Source organism: Gastrolobium bilobum, unplaced genomic scaffold (assembly GCF_033153095.1).
Source record: "Gastrolobium bilobum isolate Gb01-03AN ecotype WA unplaced genomic scaffold, APGP_CSIRO_Gbil_v1 utg1530, whole genome shotgun sequence".
NCBI lineage: Eukaryota > Viridiplantae > Streptophyta > Magnoliopsida > Fabales > Fabaceae > Gastrolobium > Gastrolobium bilobum.
Genome location: NW_026898965.1, coordinates 95,792 through 106,834, shown reverse-complemented (window position 1 = coordinate 106,834; position 11,043 = coordinate 95,792). Strand labels below are relative to the sequence as shown.

At 30.3% G+C, this 11,043-nt stretch overlaps 2 protein-coding genes across 2 annotated transcripts; both read left to right on the top strand.

Annotated features, from left to right (window-relative positions):
- The first annotated feature begins 1,449 nt into the window (after nt 1-1,449).
- LOC133285915 (heavy metal-associated isoprenylated plant protein 9-like) lies at nt 1,450-3,475 on the top strand. The gene is made up of 5 exons (XM_061483233.1): nt 1,450-1,505; nt 1,628-1,790; nt 1,883-2,055; nt 2,168-2,258; nt 3,015-3,475. The coding sequence occupies exons 1-5, from the start codon at nt 1,485-1,487 to the stop codon at nt 3,473-3,475; spliced, it is 909 nt and encodes a 302-aa protein (XP_061339217.1). The 5' UTR covers nt 1,450-1,484.
- A 5,575-nt stretch (nt 3,476-9,050) lies between these two features.
- Nucleotides 9,051-10,649, top strand: LOC133285853 (uncharacterized). The gene is made up of 2 exons (XM_061483151.1): nt 9,051-9,177; nt 10,345-10,649. Exons 1-2 carry the CDS (start codon nt 9,051-9,053, stop codon nt 10,647-10,649), a joined length of 432 nt encoding a protein of 143 aa, XP_061339135.1.
- Nucleotides 10,650-11,043: the final 394 nt, after the last annotated feature.

The window sequence follows — 11,043 nt, the reverse complement described above, 5'->3', positions numbered from 1 at the left end:
CCCTAATTTGATTAGGTAAAAGGAAGAAATTTATAATACATAAGCAAGTTATTCATGACTGATGCTTAATGGGGGAAGACTGAATGACTGATTAATCAGCAGGAAACAAGTACAAATTTTAAATAATGAACCAATAATTTAAAATGGCTGCAGTTATGCTATTAGCAGGTTAAGATTCTCAATAATATTAAATTACTCAAACGCATTCTTTAAGGGAAATAAGATAAATCTGTTCTTGGACTTATGCTAAATCGCCACTCCGAAGCTTACGCCACTCCTGTTAACTGCAGAACCAACTACCAATTTAATTTAGAGTAATCAAATAAACTGCTTAACAAGTTAAATAGTGCTACATGGTTAATTATTTTAGTTTAGGTGGTGGTGCATTGTTATTTGCTTAGAACAAATTTTTAAATTAAGCATTTATGATTATGAATTCTTTATGCAATGGATAGATATTTATTGGATATTTGAATTATTTTATTTTATTTAAAGAAAATATTATAGTCAAAATATTTTAAAGATAATGTTCAGTTAAAAGTGTTAAACATGCTTATGATTATATAAAACATAATAAAAAGATTCACATTAAAATTTAAAAATTATTAAATTCTATTTTTATTTGTTTATAATAACATTTAAATGTACTTTTTAAATTTACATAAATTACACTCTGATCATTAGAATTTATAATATTAAAATCGAAAGAATTTTTTTTATGAATTTATAAAAAAAAATTAAAAATTTAATTAATATATAATTTATAGTTATTTTAAAAATAAAAAATTTAAGAGGTTAGAAAATATAAAAATAAAAAACTATAAACTAAATTAATTATATAATAAAAAAAGTTTTAAAATTAAAAGAAAAATTGTCATATAGTATAATAACTTTTATATTGCATATAAATTACATGAGCATAGGAAACAAAAAAATAAATGCCAAGTGTAAAATTGGTTTATCATATTGAGAATAGGTGCTGACACTACAGATCCACACCTAGGTAGGTGTCCAGGTTGTCCTGATTAGGTCCTATGCTGACACATATGCCACCATGCATCTCTGACAGAATGACACTTCACCACCTTATGATTTATCTACCTGTCGGTGGAGAATGAAACTATTGTGATCTTTCTAAGTTTTTTTTTTTCTCTATCTGTCATCCTTTTTCTATCTCTCACTGTTAATCCCCCCTGTCTTTTTATAAATCTGCTTCACCCCTTTCTTTGAACATTGAAAAGAAATATTAAACTAAGAGGTTGTTGTTCTTTGTGCAGTTAGTGGCATTGCATGTGATCAGGAATCACTCATTTTAACTTTCCCACCGGCCATCTATAATACACTCCTACTCCTTCCCTTATATTATCACTCACTTCTCTCTTTAATTGTTAACTCTCTCCCTCCCCCCATCATTTGTATGTTTAAGCACTTTTTCCCATAATCACATTTGTGATTTGATATATCATTCTCCATTCATATAGCAAATGGGTGAGGAGGCAAAACAGGTGATGAAACCCTTCTCTTGGCGTTATGATATTTTTCTTACTACCTTTTGTTATAGCTGTGTCTGCATTAGTCCTAGTGCTTAACTGCTTATTGGGTTTGTTTGATTTTTTACATTGAGTAGGAACACCCCAAGGCTGAAGTCAAGCCGGAGGAGAAGAAAGAGGAAAAGCCAGCAGAGGAGAAGAAAGAAGAGCCTAAACTACCATCCCCATGTGTGTTGTTTGTGGACTTGCATTGTGGAGGATGTGCCAAGAAAATTGAGAGATACATTAAGAAAATGAGAGGTTCTAATCTGTTACACGTCTCTTTTAATTTTAGTTTCCAAATGTCATTCATGCACGTGCACTCATTTTCTTCTGTGTTTATCTTCTACCAGGAGTTGAGGGAGTGGCAACTGACATGGCTAAAAATGAAGTGACCATAAAGGGTATTGTGGAGCCTCAAGCGATTTGTAATTACATTACCAACAAAACAAAGAGAACAGCTAAAGTTATATCTCCATTGCCTGCTGCAGAAGGAGAACCTATACCACAAGTTGTTAATTCTCAGGTATCATAAATATTTTCCTCTTTTCTGGTTGAGACCAAGAAAAAAAAAGAAAAAGGAAAGCTAATTACATATTAAACAGTTAGTCAACAATGGGTGATTGTTTGTGTTTCAGGTTAGTGGACCAGAAACTGTGGAACTTAATGTAAACATGCACTGTGAGGCCTGTGCTGAGCAACTCAAGAGAAAGATACTCCAAATGAGAGGTACCATTTATCTCTTGATTTCAATATGATGGCTACATTGTTGTCGTCATTGAGAAAGGACAGGTTAGCAAAGGGAAAGAAATAGACAGCTGCTTTCTTTATGATTAAATTTTGTGGCGCCAAATGCAGTGTAGTGATTGCAACAAATTAAACCAACTTCATGAACCATTTAACAATAAATTATTACAAGGGAATCCCATAAAGCATGAATCATCACTCCGGAATTTGGGCATGTCCATCCTTTCATGCTTTGTATCCATCACATATTGCCGTGTCAGCACTTAACGTGGCATTCTTTTCTGCAAAGTAATCGGTGATTATTTGACTAGGGCTCCATGGTCCATGTCCTGCTTCAGATTGCACCTCAAAAAGAGAAAGAAATTGTCGGGGGAGTGAAGATCACTTCCATAAAGATGTTCTTGTGATGGCCAAATTTTGTCAGCTAAAAGTGATGAAACAACTTTAACTCTTACACATACAATTAAAAAAGAAACAGATTTAATAACAATTCATGACATTCATCCAACAAAATTCCTTTTCATGAAGAGGGTCGCCACTTAACTAACTAATTGTGCTTAATACATGAATGATAGCCTTGTATAAATCACGTCTCAAAAATCAAATCATCTAATTAGTCTCATCCTTTTGGCTCTGAGCTCTTCCGTATTGGACAAAACAGTGTACTACTATTTGATTCATTCCATATGTATATATTTATATGTTTGTTAATGTGAAAAACTATGTTCATTAATGTAGGAGTTCAAAAAGCAGTGACAGAGTTTATCACAGGGAAGGTTACTGTGACAGGAACCATGGATGCAAACAAGCTAGTGGATTATGTCTATAGACGCACCAAAAAGCAAGCCAAAATAATTCCCCAGCCAGAACCTGAACCAGAAAAGAAAGAAGAGAGTAAAGAAGCTGAGAAACCTGCAGCAGAAGAGGCTAAACCTGAAGAGAAGAAAGAAGAGGAGAAACCAACAGAGGAACCCAAGAAAGAAGAGGGTGGTGACAATAAGAATGAGAACAAAGAAGAAAAGAATGGTGAAGAAGAAGCCAAGAAAGAAGACAACAGGTTGGTGGTTAACATTGATGAGCAAGGCATGAAGAGGATGATGTACTATTACCAATACCCTCCACTCTATTATTCCTTTGAACGAATCCCTCCGCCTCAGCTCTTCAGTGATGAAAATCCTAATGCTTGCTGCATTTCATAAATTCATCATACGAATAAGAAATAAAGATACAGACAAGAAAGTGTTCAAAGTAATTCGCAAGTACCACCACTATGGGAATTTTTGAAGTTGAGTTGGTGAAATGGAAGGTGTTAAATGGAATCACATGATAATAAGTTAATAATATGTCGTTCTATCTTTTTATGCATGTACGATATATTATTACACTAGTCACAGCTCAAATTGTACAAATGCTTGTGAAATGTGTATCCTCATGTTCTATTTTTTTGTTTGGTTAATCTATTTGATTTTAATAATTTTTAGGGAAAACTTCATAAATCCATGAGAGTTTGCTTCTAAATTATTTATCCCGTCTAATTTTTTTATTTTTTTATTATAATTTACCCCTTGTGTTTTTATTCATAATCAATTACCTTCCTACTTGTTTTTCATCCAAATTTAACTAAAGGTGATAATGCTTATTATGCCATTTTTTTAAAAACTCATTGTTCTTTTTTTCTCCCAATTCTCTTCTCGATCTAAGGTTCTCGGTTCAGCTCATCTCCTCTTCTTTTTAGTATGTTGGGGCCAATATATCTCAATCTCCTTGTGCTTTCAATCTTCTCGCACCTCCAATCTTTTACAGGTTCTTCCCTGACGTTGATACATTATTTTTTTTTGGATACATTATTCTTCACCAATGCTACATTGTTTTGTTTCTATTTTTGTAAATATTCATTTTATTTCTCAGCTTTCACGCTTTTTCCTATGTCTTGCTTCTTCTCCATTAGACTAGTATATGTAGCTGTATCTCCTCTCCTCTGTTTTTTTTTATTATTATTATTGTGTTTTGGAATTGGAATAGATGAAATATAGCATAGGGGTCACTGATTGAATATTTCAATGTCATGGACAAATATTTAAGGTTATGTCAGAAAAAAAAAGAAGATATCTAAGTTATCTGAGTTATGTGAAAGTTTTTTTTTTTTTTTTTTTATTTTGGGAATTCTTGCAGCTTAAAGAAATGGATGTTAAAGGTAATGCACATTTAGTGAATTCATTTTTGATTCATAATGATGATGAAGGTCTTCCATCACCTCCTATTATTGGAGAGTCATCAACACAAAGGATGGCTCAAATTTGAAAAGAGAAATCACAACAATAGCTCAACCTCCTCCTAAAAGGCAAAATGTAATGGAATGATATATATGTTATTTTATTGAAAAAAACTATTCTCATGTCATATGAAGATAAGTTTTCTCTCATACACACCTTTCGATAACTGTGTCATTTTTTTTTTTCTTTTTTCTTTTTTTTTTCAGGTGGTGGAACCCACTGATTTATCTCTATGACATGAGATAACTATCTCCTTTACCATGAGAAAATAAAACTCTATTTTATTTCATTATGTTATTTATATAATTTTTAATTTTATGGTTATCTTGTATTAGCATATGGCTACAAGAGGAGAAAAATAGAATGATGCCTTTTTCGCTCATGGTGAAGGTCCATTACTCGAACAGTTTATATTGTATACCATTATCATTTTATCACCAAGCAATGTTGAAGACCATGTTAGAATCTGTTGTTTTTTGGGGGATGTTTAATTTTGAAAAGCTTTTAGATTGTAAGAAACCCAATCAAGAAGGAAAAAATTTAAATGCACGGTGACCAAACGGCAAATACTGAAGCCCCTATCCGAGATGTGGTACAGAGGAAGTGGCAGCAAATTGATAAGATAGATGGAAGATATCTTGCACCGACACTCAAGACACTTTTTGATATTTCCCCGACATATTTTAGGGATAAGTGTGTATTATTTTAAAGGATATAAAATTGTGTCATTTTAAGTGATGGAGAAAGAGAAATAGATAAAAGAGAGTTATTATTAAGTTATCCATTTGAAAGGACAAACACATTTCCCCATATTTTAATATGTATAATATTTAAAATCTTATTACATATCATAAAATATTTGATCGATGTTTTACTAAATTGATATATTAAAAATGAAAAATAGATACCAAATCAATTTTATTGGAGTGTATAAGAGATTCTTAATTTAAAAATATAATTATAAATATTTAAATCTTATGTTTTTTTTATAAATTTGATGGGTATTATAAGTTTAGTTTTATTTTTTTGTTAAATTTTTGAATATTAAATATAACATACAGTACATAAATTAAAAATATTATTTAATATCACAATATATTGAAATCTAACATTTTTTAAAATGTGTTTTTTGTTGGTGTCCGTGCAACATAGGATAGAAGTAGAGTCCCAAAATTTTAATTCATTAAAAATTGTTTAAAAAAATAAATAAAAGTGCATTTCATTTTATACATGCATCTAAATGTAGCTTTTGGAAAAAGTTAAAGTCAGTAAAAAATTTGAAATGATACTTTTTATGGAATTCAAATTAATTTTTGAAGCCTAAAAAATATATATTACTTTTTAGTTTTTACTTAAAAAAGTATTTTTTTTAATCCTTATTCAAATGTATAATAGTATCGGGTTTTAAAAAATAACAAAATAATATATTAAAAGTTTTTTAAAGCCCTTTCAAACACGCACTAAAGTTGGGCTAAGGTTGTTCAAGCTGCAATCCAATGTGGTGCAGTTAACAACGGTGATTTGCTTGGTTTAACTATTCTATAGGCCAGTTATTTTAATAAAAAGTACTTTTATTATAAGATGTGTTTGGATGTCTATTTTTTTTTTTTTTTTAAAAAAGAAGTCACAAAAAAATTAAAATCCTACTGTTTTTGGAAGCTAAAAATTTTAATTTTACAAAAAAGAAGAAGTCAAAAATTCAATATTTTCTTTTCAAAAACTAAATATTTTTTTAAAATCTATTTAATTTTTATAAAAAAATACTTCTAAAATAAATAAAATATAAAATATCTTTTTTTCACAAGCTCAATGTTGCTATGGGTGAATGATTGATGACACATGCCTGCCATTTGAATAAAATAATAAATATTGTACAAGATCTATTTGAAGTTTGCTTAAAGGGGAAATTGTGAAATTTTTAACCACAGTTTATTCTTTAAACTTTTAATAAGCCTAATTTGTCTTTGTAACTTGAGTGACATTGTTATTACTTCTACAGTTCTACTCATTTAATATTTCTAACAAATTTTATTTTTTTAATTATATTTAATTGTAAAATATTTATTCAAAAATATTTTATATAATATATATATATATATATCTGAAAAAATAGAATAAGCAAATAACACATCTCTCATCATTTCAAAAATATATTTTTGACCCAAAATTTAGATAATTATTTAAAATAACATAATGATGTATATTATTTATTAAATTATTTTACATCGTTCATTCGTTTGCATGGATAAGTCAATCCAATGTTTTCTTGAGAATAAAATAACTTCTAATTTTATAAGGACATCAGAGTTTCTCTAAAAAATACCACCTATGTGGGACCCATTTTCTAATGTGGCAAAGATTGGCAATGTTGAAGCCATGTGATTACGAACTGTCTCTAATTTGTCTCTTTTGTCCCTTACACCGTTTCGTCACCATTGTTATTAATTGCCTTCTTTGGATTCTTGAAAGTGAAAGACATTGATGAGAAAAGCTACTTAAGTTGAGGAAACAAATCAAAATTAGAAATGATTCACATCTACTTTCATGGAACTGGTTTTGTATATGTCTAAATCTCATTAAATTATTGACTAAAAATGTCGTCAATGATACACTTGCGTTTTGTCACTCGTTAAAATAAAAGTAGATCGTAGTGTGATAATTTGGATAGAGGTTTTAAAGCATGGCACAACTTTATTGACTAATTTCTTATTTAACACATACACTATATAAAACTATATTGAGATAGTTTAATAGTACTCGGGTACGAATTAAAAAAGGATAGTATATCCTTATGTTGCTTATTAAGCTTGATGTGGATGTGTTCATAGCTTATGTTTCTATGAGGAGTAATGCAATAGTACCAATACAAAAAGATAGTGAGGAATTTTATTAAGTAAATAAATAATTATAATTATAATCATTCAATTTGCAAAGAAAATTGCAAAACATGTACCAAATAATTAATGGGAAATAATACTCTCATGCCACATGAGATACTCTCATTTTCTTACACAAATTCATTTTCCGTGTCAAATAATTTTTCTTTTCTTTTTTAATATAAAATATGGGACCCACATTTAACTTCGCTCTACTTTTTTTTCTCTCTTACAATTCTACAACATAAGAAAAGTTAAACCCATAATTAATAATGTGTGTGTGATGAATGGAAATAGAGTTTGGAAAGTGTGCACTTGGTGGATCATCCTTATGAAAACCATTAGGTAGTTGCTGTTTTGAATACGGTGTGATCCCTGGTGTTGGGTCGGTTATCGGCCCAATATCCAGGTCCAAAAACAGTTAACTTCAACAAAAATAAAAAAACTTAGACCTAACATTCCATCTCGTGATGATTATAACTTATATGAGACGGGGCGTTTGGTACGCGTCATTCTTCAAGATTTTCGAGAAATTAAATTTTTTTAAATTTTAAAATTTTGAATATTATCGTAAACTGAGTGTAAAAATCATATTTTTGAAAATTGAGATTCTCGGACAAAAAAAAAAAATCTCTACTCTACCAAACGTTCCCTAAAATTTTTATAATTTTTTACAGCCTATTTTTTTACTTGATTTTCATCAATTCAACGATTATGATTTATCGGGTCACATTTATTATTAATTATTAATTTTCAATAAAATATAATCGTTGGATTGACAGAAATCAACGGTGAAAAAATAGATTATAAAAAGTTGTAAAATTTTTAGATTGTAAGAATAAAAGCAGTCCCTGAATCTTATATATAAGCCATGTAACTCTAAGAACAAATAATAAAAAATAGTTATACAAACACTAATATAATTTAAGATGGAGACAGGCATGCATGTGCAATGCTTTCTTTTATAAGTCGTTTATATGCTTATGTTTGCAATTCACCAAGGATCAAATTGAACGACACTTGCATGTGCATGGCATTAGCATCGATGATTAGTGTGTAAATTGTCCGTTCTGCATAATAAAAACTTGGAGAAGGCACAATGATGATGTCCTGCAAGGCTAAGGTTACGAGTCTTAATTAAATAATTAAGTTGTCCAAGTTCCAAACTCTTCTCAATTCAATTACTATCTTCTTTGATAAGGAAAACAACCCACATGGGGGCAAACTCCTTAACTTTCCAATTCCCTATATATGAAAGAAAAAGAGAATACAATGTATCCACTTTTCATTAACCAACGCTGAGTTGCTGACACAGATTTGCACTCATCCATGTCACACCACCCATACCCCAACATGACTTCAATTTCCTTAATCAAAGGCTATATCTTTCAAAGGCTAATTAATCCTCTAATTAATCTAAGTGAAGCAGCATAAAGATAAAATGTAAAAGAAAGAAAAAGAAGACCATTGGTTAAAGGCTTCTTTTTAAGAGAATCTAATGGATTATGAGCCTAACCATCCATGAACAAAGACTTTATATAAGGCTTGGATTTGGAGACTCGTCCATAAGAACCAGCCAAAACCATTGATTGACAATTGGATGGTGTGAGTTGGGGAAAGTCAGAATGGCCAACATGCAAATTGTCCCAGCTTGTAAGAATATTGTGGAGGCACAGTACGTTGAAATGATGGTTCCTTTGTATTCTTACGGATGCGAGAAGAAAATAAAGAAAACATTATCCAATCTTAAAGGTAAATAACAGTTTTGGTGATAGTTTTCAACATTATGCTTCCCTAGTATCTTTCTGAACTTTTAGCAAATTGTTTCTCAACTTATTATTGATAAACACACAACAATTTTTTTTTTTTTTTGGTGTGGTTATTTTCTCTGCTAAAAAATTGTTATAGATGCATGGTTGTTCTGTTCTGTGGGTCAAGTTCGCAGCTTAGATTAATTTTTGGGTCCATTGAAATCACATTACAGCCAGTGGGCTATGGGTTATGACTTATGACCGAGTGATAATTTGTTGTCTTAAATAAATTAAATTTCTAATGAAAATTGCAAGAAAAATAGTTTTTGGAGATAACCAGCAATAGGGTCTTGAATCTAACAGTAATAAACATGGAGGAGGTCCTTCAACTGCTAATCACATTGGTGTTTTAGGTAGTGCTACAAATTTTTTATTGAATTGATCCCTAAATCATAAAAGGGAAATACTTTTTTTATGTTGTAGGAAAATAATTATTTTATGTTGTAGAAATAAAATTATAAATGGAATCCACAGGTAAGAGGAGACAAAAAAAAAGAATGGTGGGATCCAATCTTTTTTTTAGTGTGTAAAAAAGTTGTCTATCTCATATAAAATGAAATAAACATAACCCATCATAAAAAGCACAAAATGAGAGCATTAAGCAATTTTATGAACTATGGCTTGCAAAGTGAAACTCACTTATTATCTGAACTGAAAATTTTGTAGGCACTAGAAACTCTACTTGAGATGATGCGATTTTTTTTTGCCTTTTATTATTTGAATTACATTTATGTACCTTCCTTTAATTTGTTCTATAAGTCGGCAATTCCTAGAGTCAAAAATAAATGGTAGCTACCCACAGGTTTTGTTAAATTTATCCTATTTGTTTACTTTCATGTATATCTCCAAAAAAATAAGAAAAAGAAATGGTGCTTGTCTACAGTGCCATTTATAGAGCAAGATATCGAATTTAAACCTAAAAAATTGTGTTCATATTACTTTTGGTGACACCATTACTGTGCATAAATAGTAAACTTCCTTCCTTTCTTTAGAAAATTTCCGCAGACCCATCAAAAAGTAAAACTTCTGATAGCTTCTTATTTTTCTTCTAATGAGTTTTTGAGCTAAATATTTTGGTAAGTGGTGACTTAATGATTATTGATGGCAGGCATATACTCGATAAACGTGGATCACTGTCAACAAAAGGTGACTGTATGGGGAATTTGCAACAAATATGATGTGCTAGAAACCATAAGAAGCAAGAGAAAAGAGGCTCGTTTTTGGAACCAAGAAGACAACGTTGTATTAGAAAATTCACAATCACCCTCATCTTCACCAACTAAACCACCACCCCTTTCTCACATGGATTTTAAGCCCTCTTTAGCTTTAACTAAGGTTAGGTCTCTAAGTTTGAAAGCGTCTCTAAGTTTGAAAGCATGGAAGAAGGTATTCGCTAGATCATATTCTTTCTAGAAAGAGCAAGCGGTTAGTGGAAGAGAGGAATAATTAAGTTGATTGTCAAAAGTGAGTGTAAATTTTGGAATGAACGTGTTCCATATCTCTCACCTGTATATATTTTATTGTTCTAGCATTTTGGCTTTTTATCCTTGCTTTGTTGCTTTTTACATGTACTTCAATCTTAATTTCTTTATTGAATCTGATATCAGTCATATCACAACATCATATTGGAACATCTACGCATTACAGCTACGCTAAAAAACTATCAATCATTATTTTCTGTTGTAGGAATAAAATTTTAATGTATTAGATGTATCGAAAATTCAATACATTTATTCAATAATTTTGTGATATGATATGTGAATAAAAAATAGAAGAAGGTTATATTTACAAATTTTTTGTTTACAAA